General features: G+C 37.5%; 2 protein-coding genes and 1 pseudogene across 3 annotated transcripts; 2 read left to right on the forward strand and 1 right to left on the reverse strand.

The window, feature by feature from the left end:
• The first annotated feature begins 11,480 nt into the window (after positions 1-11,480).
• On the forward strand, positions 11,481-13,906 carry LOC121784518 (expansin-B3-like). Of its 2 annotated transcripts, XM_042182675.1 has the most exons (4): positions 11,481-12,040; positions 12,217-12,346; positions 13,173-13,399; positions 13,530-13,906. In XM_042182675.1, exons 1-3 carry the CDS (start codon positions 11,598-11,600, stop codon positions 13,368-13,370), a joined length of 771 nt encoding a protein of 256 aa, XP_042038609.1. In that variant the 5' UTR covers positions 11,481-11,597; the 3' UTR covers positions 13,371-13,399; positions 13,530-13,906. The 2 variants fall into 2 exon arrangements, with proteins under 2 accessions (XP_042038609.1, XP_042038608.1); XM_042182674.1 differs by having other exon boundaries at positions 13,173-13,906.
• Positions 13,907-15,879: 1,973 nt separating this feature from the next.
• On the forward strand, positions 15,880-17,503 carry LOC121784519 (annotated as a pseudogene).
• A 264-nt stretch (positions 17,504-17,767) lies between these two features.
• Positions 17,768-19,969, reverse strand: LOC121784517 (protochlorophyllide reductase-like). The gene is made up of 5 exons (XM_042182673.1): positions 19,809-19,969; positions 19,607-19,696; positions 18,853-19,384; positions 18,253-18,611; positions 17,768-18,184 (listed from the first exon to the last, which is right to left on the reverse strand). The coding sequence occupies exons 1-5, from the start codon at positions 19,860-19,862 to the stop codon at positions 18,029-18,031; spliced, it is 1,191 nt and encodes a 396-aa protein (XP_042038607.1). The 5' UTR covers positions 19,863-19,969; the 3' UTR covers positions 17,768-18,028.
• Positions 19,970-23,743: the final 3,774 nt, after the last annotated feature.

The raw sequence follows: 23,743 nt of genomic DNA on the forward strand, positions 1-23,743 counted from the left end.
GGTTCCGGCGGTTAACCAGCGAACCAGAACCGTGGCAATTTCCTCGAACCGGAACCGTCGCAATTCGAACCGCGGTCCGGTTCAGGTTCAAGAATTTTTGAACCGGAACCGTTACCGAACCACTGGTTAACCGGTGATTTCACGATTTGGGCACGGAAACCAATGAGTCAGTCGGGGCAGCTTTTTCATGCGTTGAAACCGACCGGTTTAAGCGGTTTTTGGACCGGAAAACCGGTGGCTTTTGGTGGTGGTACGGAACCTGAGGCGACATATCGCAGCTTTTGGTAGCCGGTTTGTTGACCGAACCGGCGGTTCCGGCGGTTTTCGCCAAAACCGCCAGTTTTTCAAAAATTCTATTTTTTTTTCGGATTTTGAATTCAAATTCATCCATTCCCCCCCTCCCCATTTTTATCTATAAATACCCCCCCTCTATCCTTATTTACATTCACCCCACTCTTGTGTTAATAAGAGTTTCTTTCTTCAATCTCCCAATTCTCTCTCTTTGTCTCCAATTTCTCATTTGTGCTATTGTGCTTCCATTTGAATTATTCAAGTGCTACTCTTATTACGCATTGTTATACACTTATACTTGTTCCCGTAGTTATAAGTTGTCTTTCTTTCTCAATTGATAAAACTAAATTTTTTTTATTATTCCATATTTCTAGATTTCTACTACATAATTTGTTACTATCAAGATGTCTTCATCCCGAGAAGATCGTGTTGATAAGGGAAAGAGAAAGTCCAAGAGGCCAACTCGGAGATCCGTTATTGATGAGATTTCTCAAATGAACATGGATGCGTGGCAGGTTAATGTTTATTATCTACTAATATAATTAATTTTGAATTATATTACATTATTGTTCATAATTTATTTGATATTTACAACACAAATATTATTTTGTAGACTCGAGAAGAGCAAGATATGGCACATGCTATTGCTCTCTCTCGCTCTCAATCCCAAGGCGATGTTTATGTTGGTACCGGTAGTAGTGCTCCCGGTCGCGGTGCCTATTCTCAACAAATTCCAACCCCTGTGAATCTTGATGACGATGACGATGATGATGACGACGAGGAGGAGGTGGGGGAGGAGGTAGAGGCGGAAGAGGTTCAAGAAATGTCACCCCCACCACCACCAAGGAGTCGTCGTGGCCGTAGTCGTGGTCGTGGACACCCTCCTCAACCTCCTAGACCAATTGAAAGGTCTTTAACCTCAAACATCATGGTGAAACATTTCAAGAAGGTACAAGATAGTAACGATCCGGACACTTATAATGTGTATTGCAACTATTGCGAAAACGTATACACATTCCGAAAGGGTGGATGATATGGTACATTTACCCGTCACATGGAGAAAGCGCATCCGGTCGAGTTTGGTATCGCTCCTACCCAAACTCAACTCAACTTTCAACATGGAGTCGGGACCGGGAGTGGGACGGGTTCATCCCAAACATCAGGTATGTGTAACAATACTCTTTTAAAATATGATCACAAAAATGCTCTTAATGTGATGTCTAGATTTGCCGTTATGAACATTTTCCGTTCAATGCTTTTGATAACGATGCGTTTGAGTTGAGTATGCGATAAGTTTATAATGCCGCTGCAAGAAAATTGAGTCGAACTTCTATGACTCGAGCTGTTGTTAGATACTGCATGGAAAAGAAGACGCAATTAGGTACGTTTATTGTTAACTTGGGTCATAAAGTTTCTATTTGCTCTGATGTGTGGACTGATTGTTTTTGCAAAAATTCATATATGGGCATCACTGTGCATTTCGTTGATCACAGTTGGACTTTAAACAAACGTTTGATTGCATTTCAGGAATTTCCCGCACCACACACTGCACAAGCAATTGCTCAATTGATCATTCAAGTTTTGAATGAATTTCAATTGATCAATAAAATTTTTTCCATTAGTTTTGATAATGCAAGCGCTAACACTGCTAGTATAGATGAACTAATCAGTGCATGTTCTCATGTTATTGATGGCAAATATTTTCATGTGCGATGTATTGCCCATATTTTGAATTTGTGTGTTCAAGATGCGATCGATTTGTGGCAAAAGTATGTTGATCCTATTAGAACTGCTATTAAGTTGATTCATAACAAAGCTCATATTGGTAGAGTTTGGAAGAAATATTGTCATAGCAAGCAATGCAGGTACACCAACTTTCGTTTGGATGTTTCAACTCGTTGGAACTCGACGTATGATATGTTGGAGTCGACTTTAAACCAAATTGAATATTTATGTGATTTTTTTAGAACTTGCCCTCATGTTCCTTCAGATTTGCTTTTGATACCTGCTTGTTGGGACCACATCATGGATTTGTTTCGATTATTCCGAGCTTTCAGAAATGCCACTGTTGAGTTATCCGGTGTTTATTATCCTACTTATGTGCGCGTTTTGGAGCATTGCATGTATGTGACAATTGGTTTTAAGACATGTGTGAAAAATACTCAATTCATTGAGTTGAAGGCTATTTTGTTTTATATGGTTGAAAAATGGTTAAAATATTTTGCCCGTATTCCAAATGTGTTTTTGATTGCAAAATGCTTGGATCCAAAGTGGAAGTTGCATGGTGTTTATAAAATTTTAGACATGTACTATGGTTGTTTACACGATTTGGATTTTTCTCAACTTCGCGAAATGGGGTTGACAAGAGGAGAATGCTTCGAACTAAGTCTTCCGAATGTTGATGAAATCAAACTAAGGTTAGATAGTGCACTTCGTGCTCTCTACGCGGAATATGAAATGCGGTATAAAACCGCTCACCAGGTACCTGCTCCTCATAGTCCTTCTACATTTGATTTTGGTGGCAGGAATTTTAGCAATGTCATGATTGATCCAGATGTATTATCACAATTTCAAGATCTATACGGTACTACAACCAATAGGACTAGAGCTACTAGTGAGTTAGATATATATTTGGAATCACGCTCTATTTTTCAAGATGTAGGTCCTCCTACTCAACAAATTGACGTCCTTAATTGGTGGGGAACACATGACAAAGAGTTTCCGATACTCTTCATCATGGCTAAGGAGATTTTTGCCGTTCCCGCTTCTACCGTCGCCGTTGAGCAAGCTTTTAGTGTCGGCGGTTGTGTCCTAGACGACAAAAGGAGCAATCTCTCCGCCAAGAACATGGAAGCCACTATGTTACTTGATGATTGGGCAAAGGCGGACATGAGAGCACAAGAGCCGGATTTCAACTTCCGTGTAGAGAGTGATGGTGAAGACTTTTCCTCTGATGGCGATGACGAGGTCAGAAGCGAGAGCACTCAACAATAGCAATGACGGGTGAGGGGCAGTGAATAGCGAGCACGGCCGACCAAAAAGGTAAGCAAGGTAAGAGAACTACGTGGGCTTTGATTCCTCAATAAAATTGTGGATACGTAAGCAACTCAACTTAAATTTGAAAAGTTTAACTTTGAAAGTTTAAGTTGAGCTCAAGCCCTTTTCAAATTTTCCCCCCACTTCATGTTTTTTTTTTATTTACGTTCCGACGACACTTGTAAATTATATTACATTGTTGTATGTTGTATACTTGTATTGTATATGTATTGTAAATTGTAATGTATCGTTGTCCGTTACAACTCAAATTCAATAAAATTGATATCATTTTCACCTTATTCGTCTTATTTCAATTTAAATTATCCATTGTCTTGTTCCAATTTATTGTATAAGTCTAAATTTCAAATTAAAAAAAATCGAACCGCGAAACCGCCGGTTCGAGAACCGGAACCGTGTAAACCGCCGGAAAACCGACGGTTCCGAACCGGAACCGGAACCGCCGATTTTCGAACCGAAACCGTGAAATAGCCTCACGGTCCGGTTTCGGTTCCGAATTCCATCAAACCGGAACCGCCGGTTTTCGAACCGTGGGCAACACTAACATGGACATTTAAGAATTGCAAAAGATATAGTTTAATAATGAGAGAGAAAAAATTAGAGAATGCATAGTAGAAACAAGAAATATATATGTCGATTATCGTTAAAAAATAAAGTACAAATAAATTAAAAGGAATTTTAAAAGTCGGATAGAAGTGAATAAAATAGCAATGGAGGAAAGTAAAACTCTTGGACATAAAAGTGTAGAAAATAAAACAATGAATTTTTTTATATATAGTAGTAATAAAGGCATATATGTTGGGACTAGGGGTGGCAAAATGGGTAGCGGGTAATGGGTAATTCTCATCTCGACCCGCTACCCGCCGGGTATCGGGTACTCGCTACCCGATAATTACGGGAAACGGGGCGGGATCGAGTAGTGTGTTTTAGAGTTTTGGGGGAAGCCCGCGCGTGTATACCCGTTAATCTGATATTACCTGTTATTATTAGTATTAGTCATATACCATATTTTAATACTCTATCTATTCCATATTAATAGAGGTGTTTCAAATAGTTAAAGTGGGGAAAAAAGTAAATAGTTAAATAATAATAGCCATATACGCAATCATTTTGAAAAATTAAAAATAAATAGGTAAAATGGAGAAAAAGTAAAGTAAGGGATATAATAATGTAGAGAAGTGTATTTATGTTATTATTTTTCTAAAATGAGTGAAGAAAATGAAATGCCTCTATTAAGGCGGAATAGTGGGAATACTTTGTAATTTAAGAGTTCTTTTGAAACATTTTTATATTCCAACGATATACAATTGAAAACTCACCGGAACTAGCTATAGAGTGTCCCCTCACTTTTATTCTCAATCCATTCAAAGCTTTCCATTGATATTAATAGAGTAAATTAGGGAACATCGACGGCTATTATGGTTTTCAAATTTTTTATTAGGATTTCGAGTCCGGTACGGGTACCCTCAATGTCGGGTACGAGATACCCGAGTAATCCCGGTATGTAGCAGGGCGGGTATTGGGACAACAAATTTGGCTAAAATCAGGTACGGGTACCCGCGGGTAACCCGTTTTGCCACCCCTAGCTGGGCCTCTGATACAGACCAAACGGGAGAACTCATCCCAAAAGACTAGCCTGTTATGAGAGATAGCTCATTTAGTATATATACTCCACATCAGTTGTTCTCACCGATGTGGGAATTGAGTCCGTAACATTCGACCATCCTTTAAGGGCCAACGTCCTCGTTGGTCACGACCACGTTGGTCACGGCTGGTTCTTTGTCAGGCCACCACTTCAAGTTCTCGTTGGTCACGGCCACGTTGGTCACAACGGATTCTTTGCCCGGCCACAACTCCGTGGGTCACCACTCCGAGTGGCCCCAAACGTACTCGTTGGTCACGGCGAGTTCGTTGCCCGGCCACCACTCCGAGCCGTTTTGGCTCTCAATGAAAGCACCAATTGATACAGACCAAACGAGAGAACACATCCCAAAAAACTAGCATGTTTGGAGAGAGAGCCCATTTAGTCTATATACCTCACATCAGTTGTTCTCACCGATGTGAGAATTGAGTCCGTAATAGACTCATTGGCCTCTCAGGCCATATAGTAGCTTCGACACTGTGTGTAGACGTGGTGACTAATTGACCGATGCGTGCGTCAAAGTCTATAACTTATATACAATTAATCATCTTTGTTCTAGTTTTGGCTTACGAGCATTTCAATTTTGGATTTAACCATCTTAATTCTAACTATATGTCGATTTAGCCAATCTGGAAGTTTCGGCAAACATGCCAATTTCAATTTGGGAGAGAATAATTTTCGTAAAAAAACTAGACAAGCATTATAAATTAATTAATGTATTTAGATTCAATAAAAAAATCCTATGAAAATGCAAAATATTATTGAATGTGCGCAATTGACCCATAAGTAATCAATGCAATTTGATTGCTATAAAATGTGAAATAATTTCATTTTCCATATTTTCCATATTAACTTATCTAGTAAAATGACCTGGTCCCATTTTTTGAAAGCAAAAATAGCTAATTGTTTCCAAATTCAGTTTTGTTCTTTTTGGCCCCTTGATTAACGGATTTAACTAATATCAATACTTTTGCTAACTAAGACCACGCCATTTGTATCTTTATGTAAAGTAAATGAAAATGATAATTTTATCATGCCAATACTTTACATATGATATGGTAACAAAGTTGTGACTTTATTTGTTGGAAAAAGAAAAGTTACGACTTTATTAATTTGTTTGTTTTTTGTGCTTAGCATATGGGAGACAATAGTATAACTTTTCTTTAACCTTAAGTATTTATATTTAATTAACTACCATATAACAGTATCTCGTTAGGCATAATAATACCAAATCTTGACATCATTAAAAGGCCTTCTTTTGATTGCATTTTCAGAAACTTTATTACAGTGCTTTTTAATTGATTTTGTTTATGAGATTTATTACAACACAAGTTTACCTTCAATTTTCAAATCTCAATATGAATCAACTTTTTTTTTGCAAATGTATGAGTGACGAATTAAAATAGTTGCAAATTAAAATCGAAAATTTATCGACATATAAGGTATTATCAAACGCAATATATCCAAGTTCAAAATATATCAAAGGCAATATTTTTTTTTCTGTTCTTCCTCTTATATATTTAGTCGGTTTCTTTCCACTTGATAGCACGGAGAATCTCGATTTGTGGGACCTCTATTCATGTTCTTGTTTAGATCTTAGTCACTTTTAGGCTAAGATCATGTTTTTGGAACATTACATTTTGATCTTATTTACGAGTTGGAGGTCTGCCTAAACCTCCCGCCCATAAAGGGCGTTCTTGATTTTAAAAAATGCAATATATCAAGTTCAAAATATCGGTATAACTATAAAATTCATTCAAATATATGTAGCATATGTGTGTCACAATTTGATTGAACGAAGAATCTCTTCTATAGATTATACGTCTGTCTGTGTCAATAATTTTCATATCCATTTTTGTCGAATCGAAAAACACAATTCACTAGTGATAGGTCTATATTTGGCGTCTTTAGCAATATTATTATTTCCCTTTGAAAAGTATTTTTCATAAATTAATTTTCATAAGTGTGTAAATTTAATAGATATTCATGTGAAGTGCGGATTCATTTCCACCGACACTCTCTCAACGTCATATTAAGTCACTAAGGCCATCCACAACGTTGTCTCTATACCGTCTCTTAACTACCATTTGAGCACTATTTGAGGGCCCCACTGTCCTTTTTTCCTCCATCTCTTAACTAAGAGACGGAACCTGCAACGCTCCGTCTCTTAACCGTCTCTTAATTACTATTCATTCAATTTAATTTATAAATTTTTTTAAAACCCAATTCAATTTAAACAAACACACTTTATTAAAATTAAAACAACATTACAACTTAACATTAAAAAAACGAATACATAATTAAAATTCTAAAAAAAATAAAAATGACATAATTTAATCTTCTCCGCCAAAATTTTCCCAAATGTGCTCAATTAGATCCTCTTGGAGTTGGGTGTGGGCGCTAGAGTCGCGTGTCCTTGCCCGAATAGCCAACCGTTCTTGTATAGATGGATGCGTTCCACTTCGCGGCGGACTACTTGCGGTTGAGCTTCCGGGGGATTCGGGGTCGAACCAATTTCCGGCATCGGGTCCTTCGTCTCGGACAATCATGTTGTGCAAGATTATGCACGTATACATGATGTCGACCATGCTCTCCATGAACCACGAACGAGCCGGGGCTTTGATGATGTTGAAGCGCGCTTGGAGAACCCCGAACGCCCTCTCCACATCCTTGCGCGCAGCCTCCTGCTTCTGCGCAAAAAGAGCCTGCTTTGGGTTCGCTGGCCTGCCGCACGTCTTCACGAAGGTCGGCCACTTCGGGTAGATGCCGTCGGCGAGATAGTACCCCATTTTATACCGCCGGTTGTTGGCGACGAAGTTGATGGCCGACGCTTTACCATCCAAAACTTCGATAAAGATGTCGGACTGTTGGAGCACGTTTACGTCGTTGATCGAGCCAGGGACCCCGAAGTACGCCTGCCAGATCCAAAGTCGGTAGTCGGCAACGGCCTCGAGTACAACGGTTGGGTGGGTGCCTTTGTGGCCGCTCGTGTAGGAACCCCTCCAAGCCACCGGGCAATTCTTCCATTGCCAGTGCATGCAATCGACACTGCTAAGCATCCCGGGGAATCCGTGCACTTGTTCGTGCAGGTTGAGGAGGAACTGACAATCCTCCGTGGTTGGCCTCCGGAGAAATTCGTCACTAAAAGCTGCCCGGACGCCTCTGCAGAAGTTGAGCAAGCACAAGCGCCTAGTGCTGTCTCCGATGTGCAGGTATTCGTCGAATATGTCGGCCGTTTGTCCAGTCGCAAGCTGCCGGATGGCTGCAGTACATTTCTGCAGCGTCGTGTGGCTGGGACGACCGACCGCGTCGAACCCTTCTCGGAAGAACTCCTCCCTGGCCGCCAAAGTATTCGCTATGTGGAGAAATAGCGGTTTCCGCATGCGGAAACGGCGACGGAAATAGGTATCTCCCCAAATCGGGTTATCGCAGAAGTAGTCGCGTACTAACCGTGCGGCGGCTTCCTCCCGGTTCCGATTGATGTACTTCCGGGAGCGTCGTGGGGGTGGTGCGGCTTCCTCCGCCTCTCGTCGTCGATCTTCTTCGAGTGATTGTTCCATTAATTGACGCATTTGCTCAAAAGGATCCATTTGTTTGAGTTGATTGAAGATGGAAATTGGAGTGATAGAGAGGATTTGAGAGGAATAGATGTGTGTTTGTGTTTGAAATGAGTATGAAATAGAATTATTTATAGAGAAAAAAATTAAAAAATTTAAAAAATGAAAATAAAAATTTAACGGTAATATTACCGTTTGAAAAAAAAAATTTTAATTAAAAATTGATTTTTTTTAAAAAAAAACGAATTATTGCGTCATCAGTGACGCCGCCCACTCGCGGGCCAGCGAGTGGGCGTCACTCACGCATGGGGACGTGCCACGTGTCCCTGGCGCGTGACGAGCCATCTCGTCTCGTGTCTCGCCGAGACGAGCTACGCGACGAGACGGGCGCGAGATAGAGACGAGATGGGCGCTGCAATGCGTCTCGCGGGGTCTCGTCTCTCCGAGACGAGACGCGAGCCCGGCGCGAGACGCGTTGTGGATGGTCTAAACCTGAAATAGCTAATAAAAAAAAACTGAAATAGCTAATAAATTAGATTATGTTTCATTTTTTTTTTCCTATAATGGTCCATTTTCACTTGATTGGGTATGTCCATATAGCTTTTTCTTGACGAAAAAAAAATCCATTTTTTGATGTTTTAGAGAAGAAATTGAAATTAACATAAAGGATCCATTTTCCTGAGTGAAATAAAAATAAATATTTTTTAATTGAAAATTTAGGTTAAAGGTTTCGGGTTCGAGTTTACCATAATCCGGCCTTCAAATAAATGAACCTACAACTGAATGCACTTAACATATGGAATAAAAACCCAAGGTACATTAATTCATCGGAAAATCTTAAATTTTGGTAAACTAAACTGAAATAAAATCGGCAACTATCTATATTAATTATTGGTATGAACAAAATGAGGGGTGGGCAGTACTTACTGAGTTAGGTATGGCTGCTCTATGCAGTGTCATTTTCAACATTTTTGGCATCCTTCACATTATATAATTAATTACTTACGATATTTTTATTCAATAAAATCGATGAACTGACTATTGTGTATAAACAGTCAAAAACGGTTTCACACTCATATTTTTATTTCTGGTTTAGAATGTGCATATGCATCATGTACTTCCACTGATTTAATTAAATGCTAGATGCAATTTAATGAATGTATTAAATGAGACAATATTGAGGCCTCACAATATGTATACTCTCTTTCGCGAAAGAGAATAATCACGCCATGTATAATTAGAGCACAATAATTTAAAGAAAGGAAAAGATCTAGTTAAGGAGTATAATCGATTGCAATTAGTGTACATTCAATGTATAAAATGTTTTACCACAATACAATTTTTAAATCCAAATCATTATTGTAACGTCCTATAAGTATTTGATGAAATTGTTATATTCAATAAGTAAATAAAAAGCTTCAATTCAATCCGAATTTCAATCCAATACAATATTTTAACACAAAAATGTATATATGTAATACAACTCCGTCTCATCAAATGGTGTGACACCAATTTCATAGTCATCAGGATTCGCCAAACATAATTATCACATTGTGACATTCACAACACATTCCACAATATTATAAATTTAAAAATATCAATTTCGTAAAAAAATTTAAATGTTTTCACCGTCAAATTAAGAAAAAAAAAACAAGAAAAATAATGAATAGAATTATAAAAATAAGAAGAAAACTGAAATTCCATGTCCATGCACAAAATCGAGTTTGATCCCAATAATTCACATTGCAAATATATTTAAATTTACATATTTCATGGATGACGATTCCAATTTCCATAGATCATGAGAAGTGCATGATCACGAGGCAATAAATAATTGAATAAAATAGTCGAAGCAGATTTGTTGATTATTAAGCAAGTAAAAATCATACCGACAACTTGATTTATAAAAATATTTGGAATTATTAAGCTGCAGCCTGTTACACATTACCACCATCATCATCCACGACCATAATTATACATTTATACGTGCGGTTATGCTAATTAGTGCTAATCACCTCACACTTCCATCCAACGAAATTATACATGCTTCAAATGAGGATTTCTTCCAAATTTGCTACCCTACTATTATTTATTTATTTATTTTTTCTAATTTGAAGTTTGCGTATTTAAATGGATGTGTCCAAATTCAATTACATCAACAAATTCAGTTGCGTTGAGAACAATTTTACAAGTATGGGTTGAGCTTGTAGTTGCATTCGTCAACTCTATTATTCCAACCGTTTTTGGGTCCATTTAGATAAGATGTGTTTATTCTATAGTATTAATTTATTACACAGAAATTAGGATTAAGTACTTATAAAGTCAATATCCAATACCATTATTTTGTAAGTAATCAAATATTAACAATTTGAACTAAAAACAAATAAAATTTCCATCCTTTAAATCATTATATTAGACGTTTAAACATGAGACTGAATTTGAATTTGGATTACTATTTTGTAAATATTTGTGTGTATAAATTTATGAGTATACCTCAAACTCGAACCATAACCATCTGGACGATATGTGCATCTCATCCTCACATCAATCATCATCTAAATTAATTACCAAACCCATATAAATAGAACAACAACGAGATTAAACCCCACGTGTTTTTTCGGTCAAGATAGAAAACTCTTCCTCACAACACATGCCTTCAACATCAAACAAATTAAAAATCAAAATGAAAAACAAAATAATGCAACATAACGGTAGAATGTTGATACATCAACTTTTCCATAATGACCAAACTACCCTCCCAACACGTGCATGCTGTTCAGTGGATTTAACGCCTTAACTGTCGCCGGCCACACCCTATTGCCATTGGCACTACCGTGAATTAAATAAACCCCCATGGGCCATATCGTCATACCAAATTCCCCCCTTTATATATTCCCCAATTTCCAAACAAAAAAAATATGATATAGAAAAGAAAATCACACACAGAAATCGCTCAGTCTCTTTAAGCTACACTTCCACTGCCTTCCCTTCCAAACTGTCGCCACTTTCCCGCCTCGATTTCCACGCGCCGCCGTGAAATTAGCCTCCGCATTATGTCGATTCCGTCTAATTTCGTCATTTCCTGCATCCTACTCGCCGCCGCGGCCTGCGCCGCGGCGGCGGGGAACCAGCATTGGACTCCGGCGACGGCGACGTGGTACGGGAGCCCCGAGGGCGACGGCAGCGACGGCGGCGCGTGCGGATACGGATCGCTGGTGGACGTGAAGCCGTTCCGCGCGCGGGTGGGGGCGGTGAGCCCCGTGCTCTTCAAGGGCGGCGAGGGCTGCGGCGCCTGCTACAAGGTGCGCTGCCTCGACCGCTCGATCTGCTCGCGCCGCGCCGTCACGGTCATCATCACCGACGAGTGCCCCGGCGGCTACTGCTCCGGCGGCCGCACGCACTTCGACCTCAGCGGCGCCGCCTTTGGCAGGATTGCCGTCTCCGGCAACGGCGGCAAGCTCCGCAACCGCGGCGAGATCCCCGTCATCTTCCGGAGGTAATGTAATGTAATGTTTGTGTTTATAATCACGAATTAAATTTGCTAAAATTATTATTTAGTTAAATCGACGTTAATAGTAGTAGTACTATGGAAAAATGCATTGATCCAGTCTTCTTCTGTTTTGTCACTTTATGATTAGATAAATAATTAATAAAATGAAATATTATGTACAGGACTCCGTGCAAGTATCCTGGAAAGAACATTGCGTTTCACGTTAACGAAGGATCGACTAATTATTGGTTGTCGTTGCTAGTCGAGTTCGAGGGAGGGGATGGTGATGTCGGATCCATGCACATTAGGGAGGTACCATTATCTACTTTTATACTCTCCTGTTTCTCTGAAAAACTATAAATTAATTTTTATGTGAAAATTAGTAAAACAAGTTAAAGAGAAAAAATAGTTGAAGTAGCGTCACAGTCACAGTCACCAGAATAGTGAGATCTAAGATAAAATAGGGACAGAATTTTTAGGTATGGATAATTATGAACAGGGCATAACAGAGTATCATACTGTCTAACATGACAAAACCAAAGCTAAATTCTGTGACCCCAAAAATTGATGAATTCATTTTTTGGTTGATTATTCACCTTAGTCAAAGAAATTTCCCTTTTCTCTAGATGGATTTTTCTTTCACAAAGTTTCCCACTTTCACACCTCACTATAGCAGAGAACCTCTCCTTTTTGAAGAAACATCTCATGAAATTCAAGAAACAAAAATTTACTGTATTGCATAATTCCAAAATCTCAGCAGTTTTAGAAATATTCTATTTTATGTCATATGTGAAGATATGAGCTATTTGTTGAACTTAAGATCTCTAACATCACGTGCCTCTGACACTCAATGTGTTGGTTTCCATTAGAAAAGAGATTCACTTAGCTTTATTAGATCATAATTATTCTTTGGAATATTATTCTTATTGACACATGCCTTTAGATATTAGGCCAGTTATCTTTTATCCCATGCCATTGGCCGAAAAGGCCTCCACTTTCTCTTCTCTAATGCCATGTCTCAATCCTAAGTGCATCACACACACACACACACTTCATTTATGAGTATAAAAAAGGAAAAAAAAGGGACTTAATTAACCTAATATTATTATGTTTTTATATTTTTTTATGTTTTATGTAGGCTAACTCGAACCAATGGCTTGAGATGACCCACATTTGGGGTGCGACTTGGTGTATCATAGCCGGCCCTCTACAAGGACCGTTCTCTGTCAAGCTCACAACTCTATCTTCAGGAAAATCCTTGTCCGCGAGGGATGTGATCCCTCGGAACTGGGCTCCGAAGGCTACCTACACCTCCCGGCTCAATTTTAACAATTGATATCGTACTAACTTTTATGCCAAATTTAGGTAAAGTCTATATTTTAATATTTCAGTGTCTAAAATTAAGTGTGTGATTCTTATTCCTTCAAAGAAAAAGTAGCCGGTAAAAGTTACAACAACACCTATGGCTAACTTTTTCTTTTTCATACATCTTTAGATGGACAATCAAGCCTCCGTTATATATTATGTACCAATTTTGTGGTTTATTCGATCTGCATGTACTAGTTTTGTAGTACGATAGCATGAATCGATAAAATAAAACACGAAATGGAGAAGGAGAAAGGATCAGATTGTCTTGTGTGATTTCCTAGAAGTTTTTTTTTTCCTCTAATGTGTGTAGTGTGTGAAGCATTGTAAGTGTTTTAACTTTTAAGTGTATGTAGCCATCTCCAAAGGAGAGAGTGCGGTGGGAAGTGCGGTTTTATGTATGAATCACCTTCGTGAGTGGTGCTCTTTTACATTGAGTAATGGCACAATTTATGGTTGTATGTTGTGACATTGCAATATAATATCAATATAGTGATATTTGTTTTATTTGAAGGAAATGTGATGATATGGGGATAACACATTTTTTCTTTGCCACTCTGTCCTTTTCTTTTTATCTTTCTCGTCTCCTCATAATATTGTGTGTGTTTGAATAACATAATTTCACCAAAGTTTGCTCCTTTCTAAAAAATAAATCAAAGTTTCAATATTGATCCATGCAACTTTTTGGTTGTCAAATTTAACTATCATGTTTGGAAAAAAAGCGGATCTAATCTAGACTTTAAAACAAGAATCTCATAAGAGGGAGTACTATTAATTCAATATCAAACATTATAATTTCAAACAAATGAAAAATGTAGGTCGATTAACATTTATACTAACCTACTCAATCTTTTTAATCCTTGACATAATTTATAAACAATAAGTGTATAGTATAAAAATGAAATTTATTGGCATGAGAGTAGGGTCCATTTGTGTCAGAAGATATGAATGCAACAATAGCTAATTTTAATTTCAACACTCACATGCTCTGCAGAAAAACCAATCAAGCTCGTGGCTGCTTACTTCCAACGGCCAAATATTACTCCCTAATATATTATTCCAAAAACTATATGAAAGATAACAAAATATACGAAATGAAAAATAAATATAATTACAACAGGAGCAGTATATCAAATATGAAATCTATTGCATGTGAACGCCCAAAGTGTAGGAGCTAGCATGAAAAGGTCCACAAATTAAATAATGGTGTGATCTATCTCATCTCCATGTGACGGAATATAATCCAAATTCCATCAATATTGTGATTTCCATTTTCCAATTGCTACAAATTACCAATAATCAATTCCCTAATTTTTGTTTGGTTGTTTGGACTTAATAATGCAAGTAAGAGCAAGTACATCTCGATTTCGTGTCATACATATGGTAGTATTAGTATATGGAGTACTATATTGATAATAATAATATTATGTGAAAGATCAGTAAATTGCATTCAATCGGAAATTGATAGTAATTAACAATTAAACCTAGGCTCAATTGCTAGAATAATTAGGTCAAATTCTTGCATGTTTTGCAACTTAAAAAATATCAGATGGAAAAACAATAAAATTTTGATCTATTCTAAATTTTCATACTAAAAAAAATAGATGGTCTATGTGTAATATATTGTCCTGTTTTTCAACCTAACAACATTATTTTCTTTATGAATAGACGATATCGCTTAACTCGCCGACAATGACATCCATCATGATTTCTCAGCTTGCATACTATCGCATACAACCCCCTAAAGAAATTTCATTATTGAATAATTGAGAAAAAAAAACACTCAAACTTCAGATTTTTTTTTCAACTCATTTGTGATATTGTAATAGAATAAATGTTCAAAAACTTTAACTAACAAAAGAAGGGACTTACATATAGGTTTTCTATCAAGCAGTTTGAAAACATATTTCTTTTGCAAACACGGATCACTCTTTCTGCACCAGATGCTCGTCATCTTCTAGTAGTAGTATTATTTATTTTTTAATTTACATACCTTCTATCGGGAATTGATCCGTCAATTAAAAATAGAAACTATTTCTACGATGGATTGTCCCTTGAAATTAAAGCTTTTCAAACTTTGTATTTTAAAACGTGAAACCCACAATTCATTAACATCACATTTACAACTTTTTCTCTTCTTATCACTTACTTTATCCATTTTCTCTTCATCTTTTTTTTATTTTACTGATTATTCTGTTTTACTTTACCTGTATTAAAAATTCATAATTAATCTTCAAAGCTTTGTTTTTTAGTTTGATAATGAAGCCTTTATATAAAGTAAAAGAAAAGTCTAAACTTATGAAAAAATAAATTAAAAGAAAATAAATAGAATAAAATAAAGTAAACCCTAATTTAATAAAAGGAAAATATATTAATATATATTCATTGCTTAGCATATTATAATAATAGGAATAATTTTTTTTAATTTATAAAATTTGAAATTGATTTTTAGATTTTGATTATTTATTATGCACCTAGTAACAGTAATTTATTTTAGTTCCCCAATCCCTATTTCTTGCAGGCTCTCTCTTCGATCATCTCGTCGGGAAAAGCTGTTTTCATCATCACCGGCGTCTTTCTACGCTCTCCGACTCCCACTTCCCCTATTTTTCATACACTCACACATACAGCCCTCTCAAATTCCTATTTCCACCAATTTTCAAGCACAGATCAAACCCTAAAATGGTATATGTCCAATCCCCCTTCAACAAAACCCTAACCGTCAATCTCAATCCTTCAACCACCACTCTGCCTCACCTTCACCTCTATCTCCATCGCCACCACCTCATCCCAATTTCCCACCAGCGCCTCTGTCTCTCGCCGCGCCTCCTATCCGCCGAAGGAACGACGCCGTTTTCCTCTCCGATTTGGGGGTTTCCCCAAATTCAACCCTAACCCTACACGTCCCTCTCCTCGGCGGTATGCAAGCGCCTGTGGCTCCAAAAGCCAGGACCGACTTCCTCAACACGAAGCCACCTCCGAATTACGTCGCCGGGCTGGGACGTGGCGCCACCGGTTTCACCACCCGGTCTGATATCGGTCCTGCCAGAGCTGCGCCTGACTTGCCTGACAGATCCGCCGCGGCGATCGGCACACCTGGGACGCCTGGCGTGGGCCGCGTCCGGGGGAAGGGACTCTGTGAGGCTTTGGAAGGCGGTTGTTGAGCTTGCTAATGAGGAAGATGCGAGGCTTTTGTTGCAGAGGGCTGTGGAATGCTGCTCGTTGCATGTTGAGCTGTGGTTGGCACTTGCTAGGCTAGAAACTTGGAGGAGCGTCTTAAGAACTTGGAACGAGCCAAGGATGCGTAAGCACTGCCCGAAGTGTATTCCCTTGTGGCTCACACTTGCTCACTTAGAGGAGAAGGTGAACAATGCATTAAGGCTTAAGCAAAGCCCGTGCTGTTCTGACAATGGCTAGGAAGAAAAACCCTCAAACACTTGAGCTTTGGCTTGCTGCTGTGAGAGCTGAGTCTCGACGTGGGTGGTGACGAGAAGGATGCCGAAATATTGACGGCGAAGGCGTTGCAAGAATGCCCGACTAGTGGTATCCTCTGGGCTGCTTCAATAGAGATGGCTCCTCGGCCTCAGCAGAAGACGAAGAGCAGGGACGCGTACAAGAAATGTGGCGACGACCCTCATGTCCTCGCTGCTGTGGGGAAGATATTGTGGCATCATGATAGGAAGGGCGAGAAGGCTAGAGCATGGTTTAATAGGGCTGTGACACTTGCTCCGGATATTGGGGATTTCTGGGCGCTGTACTACAAATTCGAGCTCCAGCATGGTGGGGAGGATAACCAGAGGGATGTGCTTAACAGGTGTGTCGCTGCAGACCCCAAGCACGGAGAGAAGTGGCAGGGGATATCGAAGGCTGTGGAGAATTCCCATCAGCCTACTGAGTTTATCTTGAAAAAGGTGGTGGCTGCTATAGGGAAAGAAGATCATGTTGCTGAAAATGGCAAAAACTAGTTCATTTACCTCAGTGATGAGTTTAGCGTTACTTCTGATTTTGCTAAAGCATTAGATGATATAGGAATATGATTGTGAATGCTGACATCTTACAGTTATATTGACATTGGTGGATCTATCGTAGTTTTTTGTTGATATCTTTGCTTTCTATTTTTATGGATTTGCTTGCTTATCTTTGCTGCTGTTGTAGAATCAGTTTTCATGATTGGTGTTACTTTTACCGCTGCTATACTTGCACTAGGTTGTTGGTATCTAGTGATTTCTTTGTACTATCATGCATCTTGTTCTATTGCACTAGTTCACATTGAATCCTCCAAAACAATTTATACAGTAATTTGTTGTGGGACATTGTAAGGTAGTATCTAAAACATGCCAAATCTTGTTCATATCAAAGCATAGAAGATCATTATAAATAGCAACGTTTCTCCATTAAGCCAGTACAAAAAAAACTCACATGTTTACAGAGAGGGCACTGCCCCATTGCCTTTGAAAAAGTGATCATCTTGTTTTCTGCATCTCTGTAACAACTCATTTGCTCACGCATGCTAATTTCTTTAACCCTAAAACATGAATACTTGATATTGTTCGAATGAAGGCGAGACTGGTTTTTCCCCACTTGTTGCTCATCATTAACAAACAGCCTCCTCAACGGTCCGACACTGCATCAAGCCAGTCCAACGAGCTTCTCGCTCACCTCCCACAGCTTTCGCGCCTTCTCTGCATCACTCGCCTCTTTGGACAGCTGGTTCTCGAACGAGGCTGAGGTGCTGTTCCAGCTCCAGTACACCCCCGATTTCGACAGGCTCGGATCACTCACCACCTGAACCACCACAGTAGAACAGTTTCAAGAATGCGACATCAACAACAACGTCATCGTTGATAACCTACCTGTGCAAGCCTGTCTCCGGCTTCTTTCTCCGACACGTAGCCCTTGGTGATGTACTTCTGAAATGGTGGAAACAGAATCCTGAACAGAGGAATATGGTTCCTAAACAGACCGGTCTCGGCTATGCAGCCAGGGTAGAGTGAGGCAAAGCTGATGCCGGTTTCTTCATGGTAGCGCCTGTGGAACTCCTGCATCGTCAGCATGTTGCAAACCTTGCTGTCTTTGTAGGCCTTCGCCCCGTCAAAATCACTACCATCGATCATGGAGGAGCTTCCAACGCCGTTCAGACCTCCGGCAAGCCCCCTCAGATCACCAAGATTCGCCTTCGGAGGCACATTCCCAGCCAAAGTGTTGGTGTTTCCTGCAACAGCAGAACTGGTTCAAGAACCTGTTTTTCGCCTCTTCCGATAGGGGAGAGCAAAATATTCCAAATAACTGAATCGAACCAAACTGAAATATTGAGTTCGGTTCGGGTTTTTAGATTTTTCCGTTGGGTTATTTTATTTTATTTTATTTGGTTCTGTTCGGTTTTGGCAAAAAGTCGAACGAATCCAACTATTCGCAGATAGAAGCAATTGTGCGAGAACTAGTAATACTGATACCTGTAATGGAGCCAACGATGATGAGGCGCTTCTGCGGGAAGTCCGACTTCTTGAAGTCATCGAGGAGGAGGCGGGCGAGCAAAAAATGGCCGAGATGGTTGGTGCCGACGCTCAGCTCGAAGCCCTCAGCCGTAAAAGTCGGTTCTTTCGCGGTCGGGAGGTAAACCGCAGCATTGCATACTAGAGCATCCAAAGGCATCTCCGAGCGGCGGAACGTCTCGACAAACTGGCGGACACTGTCGAGGGAGGCGAGGTCGAGGTGCATGACGGTGTAGTTCTCCTTGGCAATGCCGAGCGACTTTGCAGCCTGCTCGGCCTTGAGGAAGTTCCGGCACGCCATGATCACGTGCCATTTCCCGGTCTCGGCCAGGGACTTGGCCGCAGCAAGGCCTAGCCCCGACGAGGCGCCGGTGATGACGACGCAGCCCTTGCGTAGGGTTTTCTTCGCCTCGGAGGAGGCCTGGTTCACGGCAGGAGCTGTGGCTGCTGTTTGTGCCCTGATTGCTCCATTTGATACCTTTTTCCTCAACTCCTAAATCAGAATACAATATAACATACTCCCTAATTGTCAATTTCTCAATAATAGAACATTATAGTTTTCGTGTAGAAAACAATCATTACTAACTTTTTGCACATTGAGAAGATTTATTCTAAACATTTTAGAGAAAACAAATTTAACAACAAATTTCCAGCCTAAACTAAATGCGTATTTTTCATAGATAGGAATCAAAATCAAGAAATAAAAATGAATCACCTTGTACAAAGATGGGCTAAATTCAGCTTTAATTCCTGCCGGCAACGCAGCTCCAAAGAGAGATGTCTCTTTAATTGCAATTCCCTTATTCTAACAACATCAAAATTAAACAAAATTCACAAAATCAGAATCAAAATTCACAAACGTATTCAATTTCAGTTGCTACAGAGAAAATCAGCGGAATTCATATACATTTTTGTACCTCTTTCGAAATGCAACGAGTAGAGGGAAACAACGTAGCTGCTTGAAGAGCCATGGAGATATCTGCAGAATTCGTGTCGAATTTTCGAAATTTCAGATGATTTTGTCTGAAATTGGAGATTTATGGTTTTAGGAGTGAAAAATTGGTGTCGTGTAAAGAGGGAAAATTAAAGCGGGAAAGGATAAGGTGGATTGAAGGATCGATGGTACCTTCGTCCAATCAGAATTCGAGTTTAGATTTTCTCTATCAATTTTATTTGTCTTGATTTTCTAGATAATATTTATGATATTTTATCTACTTATATACTTTGATTCGACTTCATATTTTTGTTCTTATAATTCTTGAAATATTATCTTTTAAGTAAATCCACTCACATAGTTTCGGACATCGATGACGTGAAAAATGATACTCCATTTGTTATAATTTGATGCATAATAAAATAAATATATTATCACTTCCCATATAAAATTATTGTAATTAATATAAATAATTTTATATATTTACCCTCTCCTACCAATTCTATTTAGACTATCAATTTATTTTTTTCGTTCATTCTACGAAAATTTAGAGCCAAAACCTAAACTATTGTTCTATTTTAGTAAAAATAACAATAATTTAAACTGATATTTTTAAATTTTACACAATATTTGAATTTTTCATTCATATTTTCTTTTTTAAATATATGTGAGCAGTCATAATGATGTTAAACATCTAATTAAGAAGCTTTGTTGTGAATCATAATCATATTTTAGTTGACAAATGTCTAATTAATAGCCACTTGTAATCTTATAGTATATTGTACTACATTACTACTCTCTCGGTCCCAACTAAATTTGAGTCGTATTCAATTTTGAGATGTCCTAACTAAATTAAGTTATTTATTTTTTGATGAAAAACAAACATCTAATCACTCTTACTCTTTTATTCCACCATTTACTTTGCTCTATCTACATCTTTCCAACTTTATTCCTTTCTTCAACTACTTTTCAATACAATTTTTTTAATCTCCGTATCCAAAAGTTTTGACTCAATTTAGTTGGGACGGATGAAGTACTTTTTAAGTAGAGAATAATTTATTGAAAATAAATATTCTTTGTCCGTGAGGGAGAGAATTAAGTTTTTAATATATAATATTTGTCAATAATATTGAAAAATAAGGGTAGGATCTGCATAATGATTTGCTGATCTAGTTATTATTTACATCTAAAAAATTTGAACTACCCTATTAGAACTAGAAGCCAATATTCTTATTGTAATGTTATGGGCTGGGCTTTATGGAATTTGTATTCTGGACCTTAATAAAAAAGCCCATCCTACATAATTTAAAGATAAATAAGACAAAAGCATTGGTTTGCATTTTATTCGTCCATAGTTTAATAGCTAAAAGAATCCAATTCTTTCGCACAAAATTGAAATTTTAGCCAACTTTTCAAAACTTTGGATTAGCCTTGAAAATTGGAGTAAAGTGTGAATTTGAATCAAATTAAGTCGAGATAACAATATTTTTGTTTTGGTCTTTTTTATTTTTCTTTAATTCATTTTCATTTTCATTTTCATTTTCTTGTTCCAACTTGATATTAAATTGGATAGGTGAAGTGAATAATCAACGATATAGGGGACTAAGGGGAGGAGGGCCTCATGAAGCTTATAGATATATTAATTGGCTGAATTAAAGGTTAACCAATCAAATTTGTTATCTAAATTGAAAAGGAAACTACATCTATATCTATCCTTCGATTTGAACCTCCAAAATCAGTTTTCATCCAAATAAAAAACATTACTTACTTTGACTTGGTGTGATTAATAATTAATAAATCTTTGTCTTTGAAATTCCTTGAGATAATCTTCATGATCAGAATGGATTGTCAATAATTAATGTCTATCACAACATTAAACATCGGCTTCATGTACAAGTAGTCGTCACAACCACTCCAATACCATTCTTGCGTCTCAAGTAAAAATTATAAATATATTAGTACTAATTATTTCACACTAATACTTACTTTATGTTTATTTGATTAAATAAATACCGAGAAAGTATTAGTATGTTCACAACAAAAAAACTTATCTTTTTAGGGATACAAAAATTAAGACGCAATCACTTGCGTTGAATTTTTTTAAAAATAACAACAATTTAGCATGCAAAAGAAATTGTCCCTAAATAAAGACAAATTAAATTAATCATTTGTCATTTTGGGACGCTTCCATTTGCTTCCTCTAATTTTAGTTGGAACATCAACAATAATAACGCCTTTTAAAGCGTTGGTAGCATATTTAGAAACACAAATTAGCATCCTTAATTGTATTAAAAACTGTCCTTAACGGATTTTTTTTGTTGCAGTGGTTTTAGTATTTGTTGTATATACTGTGAAGGTGCTATGAATTAAAAATTCATTTGTCAACAATCTCATGTATATATATTTATAAAACAAAATTCATATATGAAGTATTTGTGACAATTAGATAAAAACTTAATTTGCATGCCTCATTATCTTGTCCTAGGCTTATCTCATAGCACAAAAAAAAAATTGGCCCATTCCTTTTATCTCAATGCTCAATACTTATTCTTCACAAACTGATAAATAGAAAAGAAAATTGGGGGACACCCAATTATATCAATGTTGGGCGTGAATAGGTCAGTGAGAAGAAGACCAAGATTTATAAGTAGTTTAATAGTGTGTATATTTGTTTTTAATCATATCATTATCTTTAAGCAGATATCTTGACGTCGCAATTAAGAAATTAAGATGATCTCACGGGCCGGATGTTGGCCCCACCTCAGCACACCCATAACATTTTTTTAACACTAATTAAGGGATTAACAAATAGATTAAGTTTGGAACGCATGCCCATTATGTTTTCTGTTTTTTATGATTTTAATATTTATTACTAATCCCACATTTATGGCTGTTATGTCAAAACTAAGCAGTCTCGATTTTGATAATCTCAAATAGTAGTACTAATATTTAATGTATTGATTGAAGGTTGGGTTGTTTGAATTGATTTGAAGGTTTGGTTGTATGAAACATAAACCAAGATTTTTCAGTCAATTTTCATCTACCATATGATTTTATATAAATATGATATACGCCTAATGTAAGGGAAGTGATATATCATAAATAGTCTTGCAATGCGCATGAATTATACTAAGATGGAAATAATTTACGATTGTTATGTCCTAAGCTCTCTTCGTATTCTAAAATCCAAAATAAAGTATTAAGAAAATAGTTACAACTAACTCAAAACCATCCCATTTTTGGGATTTTGGAAAATAAATATTTGTTTTTGGGTTTAAATTAAAACATACATGAATTTAACATAAATGATTGGAAAAACTTAATTTTTAATGTGGTATTTATACTAAAATAAATTTGAATCAACACTTTAATATAAATGATTGGAGATGCTCTAATATAATTTTATTTCGACTCAAAACATATACTCCAGTAATAATAGAGTTTTATCAAGTTGGTAAAGAAATTATAAACTTGAAACCAACAAGAGGTCACCATGAAACATGGATAAAACACGAGTTACTCAGCAATAACACTAATCATGATACTTACAATGATGAAATTAATCAAAATAAAAAAAATATTGAATGCAACAGTTACCATATTAAGTAAGTAGTATGCCAAATATATAACAATCATACTGATAATTTAAACAGAAATTAACAACTGATTGGTTTCCATCTCCCCTTAGATCAAAATAAAAATAGATCTAATGAAACAATGATGGATAAAATCACAATGCAAATGATATGACAAAACTCTCTCCACAACAGAAACCCCTAATTAAAAGATGAACTAAAACTAATAACACAAAATCAAATGCTCATGCAGATTGGCCTCTAATATGCAGCCCACTGCAGCTGATGAGAGAGAAGAATTGAAGAGGAGATGACTAAAAAGATGTTTCTCCTTTTCTTTTTC

Source organism: Salvia splendens, chromosome 21 (genome assembly GCF_004379255.2).
Source record: "Salvia splendens isolate huo1 chromosome 21, SspV2, whole genome shotgun sequence".
NCBI lineage: Eukaryota > Viridiplantae > Streptophyta > Magnoliopsida > Lamiales > Lamiaceae > Salvia > Salvia splendens.

Excerpts from the sequence above, each read along its gene's own strand:
- LOC121784518 (XM_042182674.1), top strand. The coding sequence starts at position 11,598 with ATGTCGATTCCGTCTAATTTCGTCATTTCCTGCATCCTACTCGCCGCC. Across the intron at positions 12,041-12,216 it reads ATCCCCGTCATCTTCCGGAG|GACTCCGTGCAAGTATCCTG; the intron begins GTAATGTAATGT and ends TATTATGTACAG. Across the intron at positions 12,347-13,172 it reads GATCCATGCACATTAGGGAG|GCTAACTCGAACCAATGGCT; the intron begins GTACCATTATCT and ends TGTTTTATGTAG.
- LOC121784517 (XM_042182673.1), bottom strand. The coding sequence starts at position 19,862 with ATGGCTCTTCAAGCAGCTACGTTGTTTCCCTCTACTCGTTGCATTTCG. Across the intron at positions 19,697-19,808 it reads CTCGTTGCATTTCGAAAGAG|AATAAGGGAATTGCAATTAA; the intron begins GTACAAAAATGT and ends TGATGTTGTTAG. Across the intron at positions 18,612-18,852 it reads CATCGTTGGCTCCATTACAG|GAAACACCAACACTTTGGCT; the intron begins GTATCAGTATTA and ends CTGCTGTTGCAG.